General features: G+C 33.4%; 1 protein-coding gene across 5 annotated transcripts in view; it reads left to right on the top strand.

The window, feature by feature from the left end:
• RYR3 (ryanodine receptor 3) overlaps positions 1-24398 on the top strand; it is a 282481-nt gene that overhangs the window by 122955 nt on the left and 135128 nt on the right. For 4 of the 5 annotated variants that reach the window (XM_009283665.2, XM_009283664.2, XM_009283663.2 and 1 more), the window contains exons 22-38: positions 789-892; positions 1348-1431; positions 3018-3177; positions 3612-3759; positions 4707-4912; positions 5610-5784; positions 7456-7664; positions 9133-9317; positions 10052-10088; positions 10465-10625; positions 11184-11349; positions 14889-14975; positions 15350-15576; positions 16628-17429; positions 17957-18157; positions 18757-18859; positions 23156-23293. In XM_009283665.2, coding sequence (XP_009281940.1) covers positions 789-892; positions 1348-1431; positions 3018-3177; positions 3612-3759; positions 4707-4912; positions 5610-5784; positions 7456-7664; positions 9133-9317; positions 10052-10088; positions 10465-10625; positions 11184-11349; positions 14889-14975; positions 15350-15576; positions 16628-17429; positions 17957-18157; positions 18757-18859; positions 23156-23293 — 3193 coding nt within the window. Of the gene's footprint in view, positions 1-788; positions 893-1347; positions 1432-3017; positions 3178-3611; positions 3760-4706; positions 4913-5609; positions 5785-7455; positions 7665-9132; positions 9318-10051; positions 10089-10464; positions 10626-11183; positions 11350-14888; positions 14976-15349; positions 15577-16627; positions 17430-17956; positions 18158-18756; positions 18860-19010; positions 19060-23155; positions 23294-24398 lie in introns of all 5 variants that reach the window. The other variant, XM_009283662.2, reaches the window with a different exon arrangement.

Genomic DNA, 24398 nt, shown 5'->3' with positions numbered 1-24398 from the left:
TCTCACTTCTTTTCAAATTCTGATTTACTGGGGTAGTCCTCCATGTGCCCATCACAACTGTATCCTACCTCAGAAGAATCTTTTTTGTTCTCTTATCTTTTGCTGTTTTTACTTATGGACTTGATTTACCTTTTTCTTCAATAACTCTATCATACTATCTGCTAAAATGTCATTGCTATTGAAATTCTGAGCTTTACTAACCTTTTTAATGTTTCTGAGCTTTGGCAATTGAAAAATGTTTTTGTATGTGAAATGTGACTTTTAGTTGCCATTGGGATAGAAGCACTTGGCATAAAGTGAAAGAGCTTGTTTAATTAAGAGTCAGATAAGTATTCAAAGACTTATGTCGATATCAGGAAAAGAATGCTCTGCTTTGTTATTCCAGTAGAATTTGGAAAACATTACCAAATGATTCTTTAAGGTTTTTGAATTAGAATATGTACAATAGATCAGATTGTGCTCTATTGAGCATATATTGCTCAGGCATTCTACAGAAATGTTCATTGAGTTTACAGGCTTGCTTTCTTGTGTTTCGTGTATTTATGCAGAACACATGAAATAGCTATATTTTTTCCGATTTTTTGGTTGTGGAGAAGTACTTATAGTGTGCATTATAAATGAATCATGGGAAAGTTCATTTATATAATGATAAGTAACTGTTCTTGAGCAAAGATAAATGGTATTGTTTATAATGTCTTCATTATTGCAAAGAATTAACTGATTTTTTACTCTGATTCTGGCTTGAATCTGGTATCAGGAAAGTACTCTTTTCTGTTGCTTTGTTACAGATACGGGATGATAATAAAAGACATCATCCTTGTCTTGTGGAATTCTCAAAATTACCTGAGACAGAGAAGAATTATAATCTACAAATGTCAACTGAAACCCTCAAGTGAGCTTTAAATTTAAAAGAAAATAAAGTGGGTTTTTTATTATTTTTATTCAAGCACTTCATACTGTTGTAAGAAATAAAAACATTAGAATATCTCATTCAAAGTGTGTTCTGGTAACTTTGCTAGAAGTTCCAGGAACACATTCAGAGCAATTTAGAAAAATCTTGTTTCTACAGAGATACAAAGAAAAAAACAACACCAGATCCTGTTGGTTTTATTAAAGTGGCATAACTTTCAAGCCGCAGATTTGTACCTATTTAGACTTTGAAGGTTTGATTTATTATTTTTGATAACTTAAAATATTTGGGTTTTGAAATTCCATTATTTTTAATTACTTCCCTGGTTTATAAATATCATTAGTTCTGCGTATTTATACTAAAACCAAAAGAAATTTATAAAATGGGTGAGCACTATAATCTTGTGTTTCATTACTGCCATTTTTTTATGTTGGCAGAACCCTTTTGGCCCTTGGATGTCACATTGTTCATGCTCATCCAGCAGCTGAGGAAGATCTTAAAAAAGTCAAACTCCCTAAAAAGTATGTACCTTATGATAACTATTACATGTTACTTGTAACTACAGGGTATTAATTAAACAAAAATATTGTAAGGTCATTTAAAAAATAGTTGCTATGAACCCCATACCCAATATGGACTTACAGAGCACATGGTTGGTCCATTACCTTGCCTGTGATGATGGTTGACTGTGAATACTGCTGCATTACATCACCTTGTGGAGTGATTCACAGACACACAAATAGTCACATACTTAAACCACATGCAATTATATCTGTGTTACATGATCTTAGAATAGATACTCCGAAGTTGAAAGCAACATTTCAGTGCTTTTCTACCACATAGCAAAGAACAGTATATGCATATGATGGTAAATTGATTTACTTGAGAGAGGGTATACCATTTTCCCGTAACTCCTGTTTTGATTTGCACCTCTCCTTCCCTCCCCTCCAAGAAAAGGTTTGTTCATCATACACACATTTCCAGAGACATTATTAATGTATTTCTTTAAAGAAGAGAAAAAATAGAAAATTACTGTACTTACAATGTTGCACATTTCTAGGAAATGTACATATGTAGATTATTGCATAAAATACAATTGTTTTTTTTGCTTTAATTTTTATTTGGTAGCTAAACTATGGCAGTTGGAGCTAAAATAGTTGAATGATCTTTTTTATTTAGGCATCTTTAAATCATCAGTAGTAATCACCCCAAAAGTGGTGAAGATTAATCGAGGATTACATCTGTATTTTAACCTTGTCTGTGGGGATTCTGTAGTCCTCCCGGGACAGATTAAAGCCGTGTCCTGCAACAAAACTTGAAGATGGAAACAGTGATTTGGATACTTGCCATTTCACATCAGTTTATCAACCCACAAGATGTTTTTTTTCCTGAAACAGCTTTATCCATGAGAAACAAAGTTAGGTTTTTAAAGAGAGCAGTAAAATGAATAGTTTTATGATATGGGAGATAGTAATCTTGATCCAGTTGATGGCATTAATTAAAAAAAGGGAAAAAGAACCTTTCCCAAGGTTCATACTGCAGGCAGTCAATCATAATACTGGTTTGATACTATTGTCTTCAATAACAGAACAAAATAATCTTAGTTTCTGACTCTTGTTAAAATATCTACTGCCTACATGAATCATCCTAACAAATGGAAATGATCTGATCTGAGCAAGAGAGAGTCGATATGTCTAAAACAGCAGAGTAGTCTTTATACTATGTGGAAGGGTTGGAGAGGGTAATACCTACTACTAAAAAACTACTGAACTTATTATTCAATGAAAAAATGGGAAGAACAATAGTTAAAATATGTTTTCTTCTGTTGGAAAAATGGTAACACAATCTTTACAGACTAGTATATAAAAAATACCATACTTAATAATGCATAAAAATAATTTCATAAGAAGTCATCATGCAGCTAGAATATAATGTAAATCCTAGTCAATGACCAAATACAATGCAGGATTTTTGCAAAGAAATGGGAGATTAGGATATTGAAAAGTGGAGGGAAAAAGTGACCCCCACCCTATGAATGCCACATAGAAAACTTTAAATACCATCAGTGGGGTATCTTGACTCTCTGTTTTCCTTTGTTGACTTACAGTTACATGATGTCAAATGGATATAAACCTGCCCCTCTTGATCTTTCTGAAGTGAAATTGTTACCTTCTCAAGAATTTCTAGTTGACAAACTAGCAGAAAATGCACATAATGTCTGGGCAAAAGACAGAATAAAGCAAGGATGGACCTATGGCATTCAGCAGGTAAGGACTTCTTTAGATGCGTTTGGAATAAGTAAAGAACATGAGATTTTGTCTTCTAGAACATCAGTTGGGAGTGTTAAATAAGAGGATAAATACTGAATATCATGTAATGTCTGGAAAAGTTAGGGGGAAGGGAGCAGGAAAAGAAGCCTTGCCCGTGCAAGTCTGAGTAGATTGTCAGACCTGCACGGCTGCAGCTGCAGGATGTATGAGAATATATTTCCATACTTCTCTTTCATTCTTGTCTTTAGGGTTTTAATATTAAATATTTTAATATAACAATTGGGTTTGCATTCATAGAACTGTTCTTCATCAATATTGTTTCTCTCCTGTAATCTCAACATTATTTCAGAATACACTCTGTCTTATTATGTAAAATCTTTGTGATGTTTAAACACAGTTTTCTTCTTGTTCTTTTTTATAACCCCTTTTAGGATCTTAAGAACAAACGTAATCCTCGGCTAGTGCCATATGCATTATTAGATGAACGTACTAAAAAATCAAACAGAGAGAGCCTCCGCGAAGCTGTTAGAACATTTGCGGGCTATGGTTATAGTATTGAGCCACCTGACCAAGAGATAGGTATGTACTTTCAATAAGAATCATGGCCTTTTTTTCCCTCAGTGCTGGGAAAAAAATATAAAACACAAAAATAGATAGGGAAAACATAAGATATGAATAAATAGTAGTGCATTTTTGCAGTGGACTTTAATGAAAGGTGCAAATATACTTTGTAAATGACTTGTATATTACTTAGATATAATTTTTTTAAAAGATTAGTTGTGGTTAGTGATATGATAATTCTAATTTCCATGATTTTTAGATTGGAGAAAATCTGGAGTGTGAGTGGACATACTGGTTTTCATTTGGAAATAATGAAAGAAAGAAAAAAATACAGGATTAATTTAAAAGAATTTTTTTACACGGTATGCAGATTAGGTTTGACTACTTCAAGTCAAACTCAGTTCTTAAGAAGTAGTCAAAGAACTTCAGCAACTTCAATTTTTTTTTTTTTTAAATCAGGAACAGAAATTTGCTTAGAAGTTTTTCTTCATATTTGCTATACCACTGTAATTTTTTGACAAAAATCTAAACCGAAACAAAACTTATTTGATAATTTTTTTAAAATGTTCTATATGTATTGACTTGTGTAGGAAAGTGTTTTGTTGTATTGTAATACTGCATTATTGCATTGGATTGTATTGCATGTAGTGATCTTACACTTCTGAGGTTTCCTCTAGTCAGTTTTGTGTTTGGGGCTCTGCTTTGAGTGATACTTTGAAATATTCTGATTCTAAATAGCAGATAATCACTCATCCTGTATAGAATTAGAACGTGCTAGCCTCTGTATACTGAATACTGTTCCTCCTTTTTTAACATTTACTATGAAGGTTCTTAAACATGCAATACTAGGTAATGGCTGTCTTCAGACATAGAAAATACTGGGGACAGATGAAAAACTAAACAGTGGCATTTATAGTTTCATCTAATTATAAAAGGTGGGTTTTTTTCTCTGTTTATTTTTACAGCTGACCAAACAATGGAAAAAGTCAGCATCGACAAGATACGATTTTTCAGAGTAGAACAGTCTTATGCAGTGAAGTCTGGAAAGTGGTACTTTGAATTTGAAGCTGTGACAGGTGGAGATATGCGTGTTGGCTGGGCCAGGCCAGGCTGTCGACCTGACATAGAGTTGGGAGCTGATGACCAAGCATTTGTATTTGAAGGAAGCAAAGTCAGTACATCTTTATGTATTTTGATCTATGAACAGGCTAGGCAGAGAACTTACAGTATAGGTTTCCTCTGTATACTCCAGATCAACTACTGGAATATTTTTGATTCATATAAAGATATCTATCTGTGAGGTCTGTTTCATGCTGGATAGTGTCTGCGTTTCCGTTCTGGTCATTGAAATTATGTTAACAAAGGTGTTTTGGTTTATATCTATCTTCCTAGGATATACCCAACTGAGTAAAGAATTCTGTCGTAAGCGTAAACAAAATACAGCATTCACTTCCTTTTTTTTTATAAGTGGTGTTTTACAAAAATAAAACAAACTTTCTTCAATGACTGGAAGAGAGAACCACAGCACTGTTTTGCCCTTTCTGTCTTTTCTGCTTTCTGCATATTCTTTCTTCCCAAACTTGACTCCTAAAGGACCTGCATATGAGAAATGGAATCCAGTGAACAGTGGTTATCATCCAGGTTCTAAATTGCTGTTTGCATATTACTGAAGTTAGGGTGCCTTAATTTCTCTGTGTGAAATAACTAAGATAATAATTAAATTAATTACCTGAAAGCCATGATCAGTACTGTATGCAAATTATTTTGAGATCCTGGAAGGTGAAATATTTGTTTGTTTTACTTTATTTATATTTTTGTTTTATTTTTTAATTTCAGCACGGTGTTTATTTACTTGTTTTTTTGTTTAGGGCCAGCGTTGGCATCAAGGTAGTGGATTCTTTGGACGAAGCTGGCAACCAGGAGACGTGGTTGGTTGTATGATAAACTTGGATGATAAATCAATTATCTTTACACTGAATGGAGAGTTGCTTATAACCAGTAAAGGTTCAGAACTTGCGTTTGCTGACTTTGGAATAGAAAGTGGTAATTTTCTTTTTGTAGTTACCTGGTTATGAGAAGACAAAACAAAACCCAGAAAAACTAGTCTGTCATAATGGCTTAGTGAGCTGAGAAATTGTATTTCACCGATATGAGCCTTCAGACTGTGCTACACATTAACTTCATAAAAAGTTATTTTAAGAGCGCTTGTATGGCACAAATTTATTTTCTTTTTTTCCTTTAACCAGAAGTAGATATTAATAGGATTTCAGCAATCAGAATGGGTAAATTTGCTTCGAGCCTTGCTAGGCTTACTCACAGGACTGAACTTCAGCATTAAGAAGAACTGGTAATAATAAACACTTTGAAAAATTCCCAAAAGATGAAAATGTAGTCTCTGATTATCTCACTGGAGCATACACGTATTATATTCTTGTCTGTGAAGGACAAAATGACTACTCTGTGGTGAGAGGATGTAGCAAAAGAACAGATCTTTGCAATGTAAATTGAGTCTGATTCGTAATTTTTTCTTCTCCGTCCTATTCATAGCTTACCTGCATTTCTCCTTTTCCTGGGCTATTTTTCCTCTTCTGTTTTTGCCCTTTGCTTTTTTGAACAGTAGTATCTACATGACTATATTGAAGGAGGCAGGGAATATTTTCAAACTGTTTTGTTTTATTTTTTAGTTGACATTTTCTTTGGAAGCATATCTCCTCCAACCAGTAGCTTCATGCTTGTTAGTAATTGCCAGAAGACTTTGCTTACTGTCCCTCTTTGGTCTGACCATTGATACAGTTCTTCTAATGGTAGAGAATGAGCAGAGAATGGTAGAGAATGAGCCTTAAGAGAGCTTTTCTGAAGGCTTAAAATTGAAGTGTAGGAGACAAAATTTCTCCTTTAGAGGTAGAACTGTTGGCTTTTCCCTGAAGTTGCTCCAAGTTCTGTTTCTTGAAAGATGGAGAAATAATTCAACAGCCTTTCATCCCTGTCTATTTGCTGCTACAGGTATATGGAGACCAAAAAAGCTCAGTCATAAAAAATGCCAGCATTAAAGAAGTGTGTATTTGTCCATCGTGAATGATGAAGGGATGAATGTGGCAACAAATTTATAGCTACTGATGACAAACTAAATTTTAAACAGAAATACTGAGATACCTGAACCTCATCTCAAAGTCCTTTTGAAAATTCAGAGCCCTCAGAGAGCATACTTAACATTTGTTAATAACTTTGATCTAGCCAAGGTTGTCTTCCAGTGTCCAACTCATTGTATAAAGACATGTTTATTAGTCTAAAAATGATGAAGATAACCGATTCTTCTAATAAATTAATAACTGACTTGAGCAAATCTTGGTTTTTCAAATCCGATTGTCCACAAAACTACCTCTTGACTTGACATTTTTTTGTTTGTTTTTCACACAAATCTACTACTACTTACTAATAACGATTGTTAAACTGGTTTAATGTTTAAATAAATGGGATAACGTGTGTAATGGCCATTCATTGCCTAAGTCCTCAGGGGTTTTGGTAGCAATTATATTGAACTTAGACATTAGTATTTAAGGTGGCTTTAAATCCTTGCTACTGTCATCACTTCATGTGCATTACTTGTAGGAGCTAAAGTTTAGTTCACATTAGATGGATCCAAAATAGAATGCTTGTGTTCTCCAGATAAATTACTGTTGGTTTTTTTATTGTCGTTCTTGTATTGTTTCTTAGGTTTTGTTCCAATTTGTGCACTGGGTCTATCTCAGATTGGTCGTATGAACCTTGGAATGGATGCCAGTACATTCAAGTATTATACAATGTGTGGCCTTCAAGAAGGTTTTGAACCTTTTGCTGTCAACATGAACCGAGATGTTGCTATGTGGTTTAGTAAACGCTTACCAACATTTGTCAATGTGCCAAAAAATCATCCTCACATTGAGGTAACATTACATGTTAGGGAGACACCTGTTTATCAACTGTTTGTTTAGCAAGCTGAGACATTAAACCCTTACTAATACTTACTGTCATCAGATAGTTTGTCATATAAATCTATTAAGTCGCTCTTAGATAATTCCAGATGATCTTGTCTATCTCCAACTTCATTTATGGCAGTATTACCATTCATGTGGATATACCTACCTGTTCTAGTATATGTCTTACTAATTTATGTTGTTTTGGTTAGCTACTTGAAACATGTCAGTTGTGATTTTTTAGAACCATTTTTTATATTCTATCTTACATTCACTTTCATTTTTTTAAACATTCTCTACTATATATTTTTCTTAAATATCTAAAAATTGTTCAGCTGAATTCAGCATCACTTAAGGTAATGGAAGTGTGAACAAAATGGAGACTGATTTAGTCCACTTCGCTAATCTGAGGGACATTTAAGTGTACCTGTGGTGTTGCTGAGTGATATCGGTTTCATTCATTCTTATGCTGCACCAGTGACAGGAATTCCACAACTCCCTAACTAATCTGCTCTAGAGCAGAATAATATGTCCTATGGTTTGTATAAAATATTCCATATTAATATATTCCACAATGATATGTTTGAATTCCTGTTCAGGTTTTTTTTGCTATAATCCCTAGGCCATTTACTTTAATTTAGGATTTTAGCCAATTATTCCCTAATACTTGTTTTTCAACATTTCCTTCTTAAACAAAATACACTTCACTGAATTCCAACTAGAATAATATGTCCTATGGTTTGTATAAAATATTCCATATTAATATATTCCACAATGATATGTTTGAATTCCTGTTCAGGTTTTTTTTGCTATAATCCCTAGGCCATTTACTTTAATTTAGGATTTTAGCCAATTATTCCCTAATACTTGTTTTTCAACATTTCCTTCTTAAACAAAATACACTTCACTGAATTCCAACTTAATGATCTCAACATTTTTTTTCAGTTTATCAGGATCATTTCAACTGTATTCCTGTCTTTAAAAGTTTTTGAAATGTTCCTATCACTGAATTTAAAAGCATACTCACTTTTTCAGCACAAGGGAAAATAACATCAGACTCTGACTTCATAATGATCATCTGAAGGATTCTAATTGATATTTCTTCTTGTTGTAGTAGAAAACTGTTGATTCTTGTGAAGCAATTTTTCAATGACTTGTGCACTCAAAATGAATTAATTTAATAAAATCAATACTTTTTTTTAAATGTTGTACGGAACAACTTGACAATATTTACTGTAGTCAGGATATACTGAATCTGTTGCTTCCCTTGCTCTTCAGGTTAGATTCCCTGTCAGAGAAGAAAGTTTCATAGTTTTGAAATTAATTCATTTTGAAAAATTTACATTGACTCAGTTATCTCATTCTTTAGTTGCTTAATGAAAGTTTTTAGCATTTTTCTTGGAATAGTATTATTTAAAACTATTTCTATTATTTTTAGATATGGAGAATTGATGGAACCATTGAGAGTCCACCTCGGTTAAAAGTTACTCACAAAACATTTGGCACACAGAACAGCAATTCAGACATGATATACTGTCGTTTGAGTATGCCCATTGAGTTCCGCTCATCATTCAACTTCGGCATGGGTGTGGAAAATGCCTCATCTGATGTTTTCCAAAAACGGTTAGGCTTGGGTTTAGTTATCCTATTTCATGCTCTCAGTGTTAATGTAATATGTTCTATTATTCTTTATTATTGTACGCTCAAGATTTCATACTTGTTTTTGCACTAAGCACACACTAGCATAGGATGCATGTTACTGACATTTTTTTGTTCTTGATGGTTTTAATAAATTTATAACACAGCTTTGCTGCAGAATGCTATATCCAGCCAAGAGAGAACCATTTCTGAAGAGGTGCATCACAAGGTTTATAGTTATTCATTGCTAAGCAGCTGCCATCCTTTCAAAATCATTGGGATTTGCAAAGCTCTTCAGCCAGGCTGGAAAACCAGCTCAGAATCTTTTGCCCACTGGATTAATGCTCATCTACATTATTGTTCAATACCTCATTGTTATTGGAAAAGTGACTAATCCATGCAAAGAAAAAAAGATTGTGAGATAGATTTTTAAAGATACCAGGTACTACTGAGTTCAGCACCTTCCAGCATTGCCTTCATCTTTAGTTAATTGCTGTAAATCAATCTCTTCCCCCCCTCTCCGACTTAACTGCAATCCATTATTTTGGGTGTATATTTGTATCCTGTACAGTCTTTGCATACTTAATTTACTCATGCATACTCAGTACCCAGCAAACATGAGTTAGCTTGTAAGTACACTTAGTTTATTAATGAGTACTTTTTTTACTACTTTTCTTTTTAAAAAAAAAACTAATTGACTGATGTTCCTTTATCTTTAGAAAGCACAGCCAAGAAATTGCTGCTCCTTCTACTACAGTAAGTAAATACATTGAGATGCTCAGTTCTTCTTACTTTTTGAAGTAGATTTAGTCATGGCAACATGTTCACTAGAAATTGATCTGTTGAAAGAAGCTTTTTTAATCATTTGGTATGATATAACACTGTGTATAAATAATAATGTCCAGAGTTGTATGACTTGAGGCATAAACCTCACTATCTAAGGTCTATAAAAAGCTAAAAAAAACCTAGTCTGTTTTTTTTAATTTATGAGCATTTTAAATGACTTATTAAGAGAATGTGAATTAATATTATTAAAGTTTGATATATAGGAGGTTTTTTTAATCACTATTTGAGTATTCCTCAATAAATAATTTAGATTTCTGTTACTAATATGTTCTTTTCCTCTTTTCAGTGTTTTTATTTACTACGGATATTTGCTGGCCAAGACCCATCCTCTGTCTGGGTTGGCTGGGTAACACCAGATTATCATTTTTACAGTGAGAATTTTGACCTAAATAAAAGTTGTACAGTGACAGTTACTTTAGGTGATGAGAGAGGCAGGGTTCATGAAAGGTATGGATTTATTTATCACTTTTTAAAGATTATATTTTAATACTGTTGTTCAAAAGTGAATTATTCACAAGCTTGACAATATTTTAAACATTAATTTAAACTAATAAGAAAATTGATTATGGAGAAAGTGTTCTGTGCTCATTTATATATGAATGTGTTTTACATAGACTTGTTAAAGTGAGTATATTTATCATTAATGTTCTGTGCAAAAGAATGTTTTGTGAAGCTTCTTTCCTTTAACATCTATATTTGGTCACTGTGGATGAACCTGTTATTTGTTTTAATGTATCTTACATAAGCACACAGAAGCATGTGAAATTGTTTCATAATTATTAAAAAGGGAAAAAAATAAAGGTGCATGTAGTTTGATCCCTTACCCACGATGTTTACATTATTAAAAAAAGGGGGGTTGTTAATGAGAAAGCAAAACTAATAGCAGCACAAGCACCTTTGAGGATCTCTAACTATTACTGCATTGAAAAGTATATCTTCACTGAATACTTAGTCAAGGTCAGTGTGACTTATGATTTGTTTTCTTTGTTCTTGCTGTTCTTTCAGTGTGAAGCGCAGCAACTGCTATATGGTTTGGGGAGGAGATGTAATTGCTAATTCCCAGAGATCAGGTCGCAGTAATGTTGATTTAGAAATTGGATGCTTTGTTGACCTGGCTACTGGAATGTTGTCATTCACAGCCAATGGAAAAGAGCTTGGCACTTGTTATCAGGTATTATCAGATTTTCAGGAAGCTATCTAGTAAACTGGTTGTTTTGATGCTATTATAAAATTGTTTTTTCTTGTTCAGAAATCTAACTGAACACTATTCATGTGACAATAACATGTTTTCCTATATTATTCTGTGTTATCCCTCTTTCTCTCTCTCTCTCTTTTGTAAGGCTACATATTTCCAACTACTTACAGTTGTTTCAAATGTTGAGGAAGGACTATTGGTAGATAAGTTCAGAAAAATATTTTTTTACTTCTCAATTCTTGTGGTTCAGAATCTTGATTTATAATGTTAATTATTCTTTAAAATATTTTTATCAACTAAATCTGTTCTATGATATAGGGGAAATAATTATTTAAATTAGCATAATGTCAAAATTAGACTTTAGATATAGTAATTTTTGATATGGATTTAGAAAATAAATTTAGTTTATTATTACCAGGGTTTGTGTCTTCTGCAGATAGCTATGATTTGGAGATCTTGTGATTTGATAAGGTTCAAACCCCAAAATTCAAATATACATTAATGTGCAAAGCCAAAATAAATAGGGTGGGCCTTAAATGCTATTAATATTCTCAAAACGTGGAGTCATTATGCAAATGGATCAGTAGTTGACAGAAGTTTTCAGCACTGGATTGATGAGATTTGCTTTTAGTAAGGTCAGTTGTCCATAGTAGAGCATCCAACGTGGAAGAGATTATCCAGTGTTAGGAACAATGCATCACTTTCTTCTCAACAAAAACCCCACAAATCTGTAATACAGATAAAACTTAAATGTTATTCAATTAAATTTAATGGAACTTTGTATACTGACTCCTTTGAAAATGAATGCAGTGGGGTTACACACAGACTGTAAATAGGGGGGGGAGATAATCTAGAAGCTGTGATTTTGGTATATTTTGTAAGAGTGGTCAGAGACTTCAGTGCCATGCTGAGAGGATATTAAATGTCAACATCCTGGGAAAAGAAAACAGGAGATGAAAATGCTTAAGCCCCATGCTTTGCTGTTTTTTTAGCTAGATACAAATCAATATGACAGCTTCTGAACAAAACCATGGAAGTTTGGTGGTGGTTTGGGGTTTTTTTCCACAGAACAGCCTTTACCTGTTTCTCTAATTTTGCGAAGAAATTTATCAAAATATAGAAGATTCCTGTTACTGCTTTTAGTGTAAAAAACTTTTCAGGTTTTTCCTCTTATGACTTGCAATTAATGTAACCAAGTTCTTTGTACTAAGTTTAAAATAATCTCAGAAAATGCAATAATTTCTCCTCTGTTTCTTCTCTTTTTCCATGGAAAAAGACCTCAAGTTGCTTTTGGAAATGTTTTTCAATAAACCTGTTGCACCTGGTCTGTTGAAAACTGAGAACACCCAGCACTTCCTGTAAAGATACAATGGTATATTCCAACAGGAGTGTTACGTCTGAGGGTGAAATATTTCTCAACTTTTACTTATTTCGAGTAACTAAATCTTTTATCTATTTTTGAAAGTAATGAATGTAGTCTTTGGTAGTTTCCATTTTCATTTCTTGAATATTTTTACCATAAAATAAAATCTTTAAAATACTTTAGTAAATCTAATCTCTCACCCAAATTGCAGCAAATGACTGATATTTGTCTGGTCTAGAGGCTGCAGGGGAATTATTCTAACCTTGCAACCATTTGCACTTTTCATTTTTCTTAACTGAAGCAGAGGGACAATATTTGTATGCTGTTTCCATTCTAAAAGGCCTACAGGTCAACATATTGAGGAGAAGAAATTAATTTTGCTGTCGTTCTTGATCTAACTATTGAATGCCATGGTGATATTCAGAAAAACCCCCACTGTCTATAATAGAAAAGTAAATGAAAGATAGTGTATACATATATATTTGAGATTTTGTCATTAATTGTCAGGCCAACGTTAAGGTATTCATAGCAGAAAGGAGATCTTAAATATTGGTTTACAAGAAGTTTTATTTTATTCTGAGTTAGTAATGGTTTTCTGACCTTCAAACAAGATTAGAAATTACAAATTCAATCATTATTACTAGGAAATACCTGTCTTTGGTCAGAGGCTGAGAGTTATATTGTCTCAGTCAGTTACTTTCAGGCTTTAATGAAATAAAAGACACATTTTATTAGTAGTATCTTTCAGTCCAGGATATCTTTTGTTTCTGGATTTGGGTTTGTGGGTTTTTTCCTTATCAAAAAGATTAGAATGTACATACCTGGCCCTACTTTATTTTGTCTATCCCAACAGTCATAGTTCTGAAAAAACTTTATTCTGCATACATAGTTTTCAGTATATGGTATTATTTTACGTTTTGTTTAAGTTATATTGTGTTTTGGAGATGTTATCTAAAAGAATATGGATTTTTTATTTCTTTTTTGTGACTCTCTTGGTTTATTGTTTTGCAATTTTTGATAGTTTGCTATCCTCAAAGCTAGGAGTTGCACTCCTTCACAGCATGAGTATTGTAATTGTACTTAGTATGTATAATGTATATGCATAGTACACAAAATACAAAATGGTGTGATTAAAATATTTAGTTGAACTCCTGAAACCTTGAATTGATTGCATAGAGTGTACCTTTTTTCAGCCATCCTGGAGTACTGAAATCTTTTTAATAATATACTAGCCTATAAATACCTTAATTCCTTTTTTTCATGGCAGTAGGGGTGGGTGATCTTGTAGAGAATTCTTCAGAATAAACTGGTATTATGACTCTGACATGTACTTTGAGTCCAGCTGTAATGGGGTAATGAGGATGATGTAGCTGTCAAAAAAATCCCAAACCCAACCAGACATTTTAAAACTGCATCACTGTGATTCAGTGTGATTCACTGTGATTTTATAAGACTGGAGACAAATGCTAAGCCTGGAAATAAAGAGATCTTTGAGATCTTTAAAAAAATTACATGCTTCTACTTTTGGAGTATGGATCAGAAATTCACTAATCTTAATAGGAAATAGAGATTTGCACTATCCTGATCAAATGATGCAATCTCACCCTTTTCTTATCCCCCTCTGGTTCCCTCTTTTTTAGAAATTTGTTTTTGGACTTTTTTGGCAGTGAATTATTTTGTCCAGCATAAAATGTGAAAGAATTCTAAAAGACGTGTGGTGCTCTAAAAAGCTGTATTCTACCCTCAGTCTGTGTTGGGGGTGCTTTTCCTAGAGCAAGAGCCGAGGTATGTAGCTGTAAAGTGGCTGGATTTTTAAGGAGCTGCTCTAGAATGAGGTGTTGGATTTGGATATATTTGAGAAGAGTCAATGTAGTGTTACCAAAGTCCTTGCTATAGGTGCTGAGAGCACATAAGGCAGCAGACACACCTGCCTGAAAGTTAGGTGGGCCTATAAAGAAAAGTCAGCAAATGCTTTAGTATATTAGAGGTAAACTACAAGTAGCACTAATCAACACTTTAATACAGTGTCTGCAGTTATTTGATGATGAAGTGTAAGCTATATAGTATTTATTTTATATCGTATCATATTCTGGGAGGAGATTCTTGTTGTTTTTTTAATTTTTTAAATTTTTTAATCTCATTTCTCTTCTAGGTTGAACCAAACACAAAGCTTTTTCCAGCAACTTTTGTACAGCCTACGAGCACTAACTTGGTTCAGTTTGAACTTGGTAAATTAAAGGTACAAAATATTTTCTGTAAAAGTGCTCTTTTAAATCTGTTTATTTCCATGGAAATTCCTGCTCTTTTGAATTTTTTTAGGAAGATTGAATCAATGGCATGACTTTTCATTTGACTTCTACGTTTACTTCTGTAATTGTAATTATTATATGAAGTTAATTGTTCAACAAATCTAAACTGCATTTGTCAAAAGGAACTAAAGTTATTTGGAAGAACACCCTCATGTTGGTTTTTTTTTAATGGATTTTGTTTATTGCAATAACATATATTTCTATGAGTTCTTTGCTATCAATAAATTATACTTCCTTTTGGTATTATAGGTTTATTCATAATTAGATGTTACACAAATAATTTTAATACACTTACTTGTTTCAGAATACCATGCCTTTATCAGCTGCAATTTTTAAAAGTGAAGAAAGAAATCCTGTTCCTCAGTGTCCCCCTCGCCTTGATGTGCAAACAATTACACCTGTTCTATGGAGCAGGATGCCAAACACCTTTCTAAAAGTAGAAACTGAGCGTGTCAGTGAACGTCATGGCTGGGTTGTGCAGTGTTTGGAACCTCTGCAGATGATGGCACTTCATATCCCAGAAGAAAACAGGTACATTTGGAAGGAACTACAGAGACTTGATTTGGACAAAATGTATTGAAAGCTGATATCTGGGAATTGGTTAAACCTGCCTTGGAGCATATTTACACTAGAGTTGTTCAGAATTTCTGATCTTACCTGCTATAATATCATGTTCGTGAAATTTAATTAGATACAAGAGGCTGAATAATTTTAATGCCATGTGATGACATTTGCATACATAAGACAAAACACGTCTATTTGATTTTATTTAAATTATAAAATAATATCTCTTAAATCTCTAGGTCTTTAAACATAGAGATTTTGTCAGCTTAAAAAAACAAATATAAAGAACATGCAAGTACTATTTTGCTCATTTTATTCTGTAGTAAAAACATGTAATCTGTTCCTGTTTCATCTGCTCTGAATTTACATGAATTAAGTTTTTATGTTCTTATTGACAAGATCCTGACTGTCTTAGATTTTCATTAGGTTTTATCTTTGAGTGAGGATAATAAAGATGTATCCAAATATCAAATATCATAACCAGTGACAAATCAAACTATAAGCAAAAGTGTAGCAGAAAGATAATTTAACTGCTGTACTTTTATCAGTTATTTTGCAGCTTCTTTTAATAATTTAATAACCAATTTAATTTATTGTTAATAAAACTGAATTCAAGAAAAGAGTAAAAAATACTGTGTTTTGTGGAAAAATTGAAACAGTAATCCTTAATAAACTATAAAGGCACTGTTTAGTGACAGTATTACCACAGAGTTTCAGCATTCCAAATACATTTCTTTTAAAAACAAGCTCTAATTTACCGTAGCTTCCAAAGAAGCTTCTCTATCTTACATTTTTCCTCTTTTTTTCTATGGAGTACTAATTATATATAATCTCAGCAAATTATTACCACTATTTACTGTGATTTAATGATGCACATGTTAGGATTAGTCAGTATCAAAATTAAAATTGATGGTTTAAAGTGGAACTGACCAAAATGTGCAGATATTATGCAATTTCTCTTTTACAAAATTATTATTAATGAAATTGACTGGTGGTCTGTTTCTTTATTTCATAACAGATGCGTTGATATTTTGGAACTATGTGAACAAGAAGATTTGATGAAGTTTCACTACCATACTTTAAAACTCTATAGCTCAGTTAGTGCTCTAGGTAACACTAGAGTTGCTTATGCACTTTGTAGCCATGTGGACATATCTCAGCTATTTTATACCATAGATAATCAATACTTACCTGGACTCCTACGTTCTGGATTCTATGACTTGCTCATTAGTATTCATTTGGAGCATGCCAAGCAAGCCAAGCTCATGATGAACAATGAATTTATCATTCCAGTTACAGACGAAACTCGAACTATTAAATTATATCCTGATGAAAAAAAGAAGCATGGTTTACCTGGAGTAGGACTTAGCACTTGTCTGAAACCAGGCTTTAATTTTTCTACTCCATGCTTTATTGTGACCAGTGAAGAACGTCAGACATCCAGCCCAGAGATACCCCTTGATATACTTAAATCCAAGGCCATAAGTATGCTAACAGAGGCAGTACAGTGTAGTGGTAGTCATATACGAGACCCTGTTGGAGGACAGGTTGCATTCCAGTTTGTTCCTGTTCTTAAACTGATAGCAACATTGCTCATAATGGGGGTTTTTGATGATGATGATGTGAAGCAGGTGTTACTCCTCGTTGATCCCAATGTGTTTGGAGATCACAAGGAAGAAACAGAAGAGAGGACAGAGAAGGAAGAAGTTACACAAGTTGAAGAAAAAGCTGTAGAAGCTGGGGAGAAAGCAATAAAAGAAACGAAGGCTCCTGCAAAGGGCTTATTGCAGACAAGATTACCAGAATCTGTTAAGCTTCAGGTGACCATTTAGTAAAAACGTATTACATATGTTCTACTATTTATGAAAGAAAGGTAGTGCTTTTTGGCTGTTCTCTAGTTTGTAAGATTTGAAATCCTGAAGATCTTTATTCCACTTGGCTTTATAACCTCACATTAATAACTAAATTTGATTATGATGCAATTCTTTCTACATGTATCTACATTCAAAATAGACATTCAGATACTTACTTATTTCATAAGTGTATTTTAAAAGAGGGAGGGTTGGACCAGGTGATCTTTAAAGGACTCTTCCAACCCGAACTATTCTATGATTCTATGATTTCTACATGTTTTGAGTGCATGGAGTGAAAGACTATGAATGCAATATAGTATTATCAATCAGATAATAAAACTGTATAAATTTGTCACCTTTACAGTGTTAAAAGAAAAATATGGGAAAAAAGTCTCTCATTTTTATAGTCTGTTGCAGTGTATAGTATCCACTGCAGCTCTTCCTCGATTAGAGTTTGTTAAACTGTTGAACTTCTCTGTTTTTTTCTATCCTAGATGTGTCATTTACTCAATTATTTCTGTGACTGTGAGCTACAACATAGAGTGGAAGCAATTGTATCATTTGCAGACCATTATGTATCAAAATTGCAATATAATCAGAAATACAGGTACAATGAACTCATGCAAGCCTTGAACATGTCTGCTGCTTTGACTGCCAAGAAGACTAAAGAATTTCGGTCTCCTCCTCAAGAACAGGTAATATTAAACAAATGGTTGAATCTAAAGATAAAAAAACTTCTTTGTGATGACAAAATAGAGTTCTGACCTCTAAACTACTATTGGAACTGCTAGAGAATCAAAATTGAATTTGAAATAAAATTTATTAAGATGCCACAAAATACAGAATGTCAGAATGCTTATACCTCTACTCCAGAATTCAAGCTCGAAACCAAAGTTGACTTGGGATTTCTCAACAATATAGAAAAATTGAACATTACTGCCCAATGCTGAGGAGCTGAGATTCATCCAGTTCTGCAAGATGATGATAATTTGATAATTTTAGTTGCTAAAAGTTAGCATGAAGTTAGTGTTGTGCTGACACCTGTATGTTGGAAAAAGTCTTTTCTACCTCCAGGAAATAGCTTTATTATTAAGTGTAACTGTATTTTGATATTAATCATAATTAAAGCTTACAAAGTACCACTGCTCTAGTATTTCCTTTAGGCTGTATTAGAAATTTATGTTTTATGTTAATTTGATTATAAATTTTATTATAAACTGGTAAAGTATGCCTATATATTAGAATATGTCTTAGGCTATCTCAGTGTTTTAACTATGTTTTAATTCCCTTAAAGATTAATATGTTGCTGAATTTTCAACTGGGAGAGGATTGTCCCTGTCCAGAGGAGATTCGAGATGAGTTATATGAATTTCATGATGATCTTCTAACTCACTGTGGTGAGTGGCAAAGTTTTGTTATGTTTTTTGTTTGTCTTTTTGACACTTTACATGAAAAAAGAACAGCTGAGTTAAAAAAAAAAAGAAAAACTAGTATGAGGTTTTTTTGTTAGATGTATTACTGTGAGAGGATTGTCCCTGTCCAGAGGAGATTCGAGATGAGTTATATGAATTTCATGATGATCTTCTAACTCACTGTGGTGAGTGGCAAAGTTTTGTTATGTTTTTTGTTTGTCTTTTTGACACTTTACATGAAAAAAGAACAGCTGAGTTAAAAAAAAAAAGAAAAACTAGTATGAGGTTTTTTTGTTAGATGTATTACTGTCTACATGGTGACTTTTCTTTCAGACTTCAGTGCATATTACAAAAATATGGGAAACCTGTGCATGGTTTTAAGTTTCATTGTTATATATCTATTAAATATTATCCAGTATTATTCTGTTTATATATCAATTTTAGACTTAATTAGAAAAAATAAAAATGATCCAAATGAGAAGGTTGGATTACCTTAAAAGATTTATATAGGCATGTGTATGTGTACAAGCAGATAAAATGTATTGAAAGAACATTATTGCTGTGAAGTTGAGCAGTATTAAGTTTCATTGTTATATATCTATTAAATATTATCCAGTATTATTCTGTTTATATATCAATTTTAGACTTAATTAGAAAAAATAAAAATGATCCAAATGAGAAGGTTGGATTACCTTAAAAGATTTATATAGGCATGTGTATGTGTACAAGCAGATAAAATGTATTGAAAGAACATTATTGCTGTGAAGTTGAGCAGTAGAAAATTTAATAAAAAACGGTAGATGAGGAGTGTTGCTGCAGTTTTAGCTTAGTTTCCTGGTGTATACATAACTGTGATGGCCAATCATTATAAAACACTATTGCACTGCAGATTACAGCTTGAGTTGCCCCAGTCACTGAATTTGAATTTCCTTAGGGTATCCTCAAGGGTGAGCTATATCAGATACCCTGTGTAATTTATGTAGGTTAAGGAATCTCATTTTATTTGTGATGCCAAAAACCTTTTGTTATGTCTATTGAGATCTTAGTCTAATCAAGACAATCATGGAATTATTAGTCCCTTTACAATGATACTAACATTTATAGTCTGAGTAACCAGTTACTACTGCTCGTTCCCAATAATTATGCAGTTAAAACTGATAAACACAAGCTTTTTCATATCTACCTACTTGGTAGATATATTGGTAGTCACTCTTCCAGTGCATTTCTTGGTCCTATGGTTGATGGCACCCATTTTGTTCAAGAAGAAGGGGAGAGGGTCATTACAGTGAATTGACAGCATCTCAAGTTCTTCCCCAGGAAGAGCATGGTAATCTTGATAGTTTCTTCCTCCTCCTCCTCCTCCTGTTTGTTTGAGGTCACTTTTAAATGTTTACTAATACAGTCTGCTAGTTCTTTCTTCACTGGTTATCCCTAAAACCAGTTTTACACAGTTCATGGAATTGCATTCTTTTACTGACCTTTAATTAACAGTTTGTAATTTCTGTTTGTAGCCATGGTGACTCCCACACCATTCTGTGCTTGTATTGTTAAGGCTTCTGCTATCATCTTGTGCTGCTATTTCTGAGTACCCTATTAGAATCTCCAGCAATCATCAAGTTGTGATTTCGAGATAAACCAATTACCATTTTTCAACTACCTCAGCCTTAACCTCAGCCAAAGATGAGTAGGTCAGTGGGTATCTAGGTTGTGTTTCATCAGCTTATTTCTGAGGATATTGTATAAGACAGTATTAGAAGTCCTTAACATCAAGATTTGTATCTGTAAAGTTAGCTACATTATAGTGGAAATTTAGTTGGTTTAACGTAATTTGGTTTTGACAATCCTGTGTTGACTGTTATTCATCCTTGCTTCTAAGTGCTTACCAAAAACTGTTTCCAGCAGTTTTCTTCCAAGCGTTAAAGTGAATAGTTAATATCCTTGTAGCTACACCTCTTTCTCCCCATTTTTATTAAGATAGATACCGTCATCTCCATTGTTCAGTCACTTAGCACTTGATCTGACCTCTGGTTTTCAAAGAAAATGCCTATTTGGCATCAGAGAGTTCTCTCAGACTGCAGGATGAAGATTATGGAAAACCCCCAACTTACTTGGAGATGTCTTGGTATCATTATTGAGTTAGCTTAGCTCCTGATCACTCTTCATCTTTTCATGAGGTGAAACGCTCATGAAATGATTGTGGGGGTTTTTTTTTATTTTTAGGGGTGTACTTTTATTATTGTTTACTACATTATAAATGTGTATTTTTAATGAGAGAGAGAATTGAAGATAGAGAAAGCACAGTCTCATGATTAAAATAGTTTAATGATCCTCTGGATTCTAAACAAAACCATATTCACTACTTTGGACAGATTTATCATAGGTGGTCGCTGCAGATAAATGCTCCTCATTATCTGTGTCCTGACTTAGTCCTGAAAATCAGTACTAAGCAATCACAGCTGCAGATAAAATGAATAGGAGTTGTGCTTGGAATATTTAATCAGCTTTTTAATACTAAGTATACTTTGTGGCCTAAGTGGAAAAATATGTATGCAATCAAGTAATTAAAGGCTGCTTCATAATGAATATATGCAAATAGTCTGAATTAAAGTTACTCAGGCAGTCTTAATCCTAGCATGTCCTAACTGTGAGTGGTTAATTTTGCCAGCAATATAATAGCCCTCTATCACAATTTTTGTGTGTAATTTCTTGGTTATAAACAAAACAAACAAATTTACAACAGATTTTATTGCATAATAGCAAATTGACACTTATCTGGGTTCGAACCATCTGTTCCAGTGCACAGACCTCTGCCACTTGAATTAAGTGATTAGCCAGTAGCAACATGAGATGGTCAGCTTCTGAACTGATTGCAACTCTGAGGATGCAGAATGAATAATGAATGATATGGAGCAGTGAATGAGACCCCATCTGGAGCAGTCACAGACCCCATCTCCTCCAGTCCAACACTGTCTTAACTCATCATTCCAGTGCATTTCTTCTTGTCTGTCCACTTCAGCTTCTCGAAAGTTCTTCTCCCAGTGTCTCTCTCTTGCTTCCAGGGCCCAGCTTTTTTTTCAATGCCAGATAGTTTCTTCCTTTCTTTAACATCCTTTTCTGTTTCCTCTTTCCTCTCCTTATTGGCTACATTTCCTGTTCTTACTTTTTCCAGACTCTGACTGTAGCCTTCCTTAATTCTTAGCTTTTAATTTTGCTCAGCCAGTCTCACTTTTCCCATTCCTTAAATTCCATATGTAGTCTCCAATTTCAATTTCTAGTTTTCTCATTCTCTCCCACTGCCTCTGAATTTTTTTCTTCCTAGTCACTCAGTCACTCCTAGACATAACTTTAACTCCTTCCTCTTGGTAGCTGCCAGCGGCAAAGTTTCTCCAACTTGATACCACATTTCGGTTCTTTTTTCCTTTCTTAGTTTCTTTTTTTAACACCAGTTTTAGCTTCTGCAGTTTATTGTTTTCCCTCTGCTCCAGCTTGTATCACCTCTTTAGTATTCTGTCTGGAAATCTTTTCCTTTTCTCAATTTCACTTTGACCAGCAGCCAAACAGCAAAAGCTTACCTTTCAGCTCAGCACAATTAGCTCTGGTCTGATGGGAACCTGCTTAGGTGTTCTGTGCTTCTGCACATAACACGTGGTATCTGATCATCACTAAGAGGTGTGAAAGATTTGAAAATGCTTTGAATGGTTGTGAAGCAATGTAGTGAACTGAACTGTATTAAACTACCCTGTAAAATGACATCCCATCTCATCATATACATTTTCATGAAAAACATGTATCACCAGTATAATCTCTGAACATCTGCCTTCTTACAGTTTTAAATTCAGTTAATATGTTTGTTTATGACTGCTAAATATCTTGACTGAAAAATTGTACTATATTGTGAGATACAGCCATATATTTAGTTCTTTAGCTTACATTCTGCAGTATGAAACAAAGGATCACATATTTAATCAAATATGACTCTGAGTCAAAATTAATTGCCATAGTAGGATCTTCAAAAAATACCACCTCTTTGGTCATAATACTGAAAAGATAATACTATAAATCTGGATATAAGAAGTATGTGTAATGAAATAAACATAATTTGAAGGGTGCTACTGTAGCTAACATGTTAAAGGTGCTGGCCTTACTACATTTTTTTTTTTTCCTGTATGAAATTTGCTCGTTAAAAAAAATTCCTGTAGGTATTTTGGTATTGTTTAAATAGTGAAGGAGTTAATCTTCAAAGGTTAAGTTTTGTTTCTAACCAGTTTTATATCTGCTAAGGTATTCCACTAGAAGAGGAAGAAGAGGAAGAGGAAGATTCCTCCTTGACTGGCAAACTCCGTTCATTAATGTACAAAATCAAAGGTCCACCAAAAGCAGAAAAAGTAGAACCTAAGGAGGAAGAAGAGAAATCTCCTAGTAAGTTTTCTTTCCACATAAATACTTCTGTGATGCAAGTGTTAAAGGTGTACGCAGTCAACAAGAGTGCATTTTCTAATAAAACTTTATAGCAGACTGAAAAAGGAGACTACCTGTTTAAGTTCCTTCTGCCTATTAGAACAATTATCCTACATACTGAACATCTTAGATGCATTGTTAAACAAGAAGTTAAAATGGGTGGAAGATTTTGGATCCAGATCATTAACTCTGGGGTTGAAAATTTGCATGTTCTTTACAAAGCAATGTAAAAAGTTAATTATGGCACAATAATCTAGACTCAAGCATTCCAAACTTGAGAAGTTTCCACTTATGTTTTTTTTTTAATGCAAAAACTTTCTTCTTTACAGCTTAACTCCATTTCATTTTTCTTTGCTGCGTGAGAAGCTTATGCATCTCAGTACCAAGATACATGACAAAATCGTTTTACAGTTCTTGTTTTTTGTATAAAAAGGGATGGCTTTCACTTATTTCACTTGATGATGGTGAATATATGCATTCATTAAAAACTAATAACTTGTTCTGATTTATCTCAAGCATCACATACATGCACATACATATATCCATACCACATCCTTTCTGACCATATCCTTTCTGAATTTAAAGAAATATTCAATCTATTTGACTAATTAAACAGGAGGAATATTTTATTTTCACAAGTACAAATTCTGTATTCCTAAATGCTTGAGTTAACAGAATTTTCTGGAATTTAGTATTGCTATTTTTTATTCTGCTCTTTGCTTCTGTAGATCTTTAACATGTCTCTAAAATCAGAGGGCAAATAAAAATACTGTCTAGATATCATCAGTTTGCCTGAAAACTCTTCTTTGTAGTTTATAAATCTCATTGCCCTTTACAGTGAGCTTTCATGTTGCTTAAATATCATGAGAAGAACAGACAATATTTAGCAGAAATTTTTTTCATGTTCCTTTCTGCAGCAGAATATTATAGAGGAGGAGGACTGGGATATCCCTGTGTGTTTGCTGAGTAATATTAAGCTCTTAACGTGTCTTAAAAATAGAAATATTTAACTCAAAACACTTGAAAAGTGGCTGCTCATGGCTTGGATGGGTGTACTCTTCACTGG

Source organism: Aptenodytes forsteri, unplaced genomic scaffold, assembly GCF_000699145.1.
Source record: "Aptenodytes forsteri isolate BGI_AS27 unplaced genomic scaffold, ASM69914v1 Scaffold342, whole genome shotgun sequence".
NCBI lineage: Eukaryota > Metazoa > Chordata > Aves > Sphenisciformes > Spheniscidae > Aptenodytes > Aptenodytes forsteri.
This window is presented reverse-complemented; position numbering and strand designations above follow the sequence as displayed.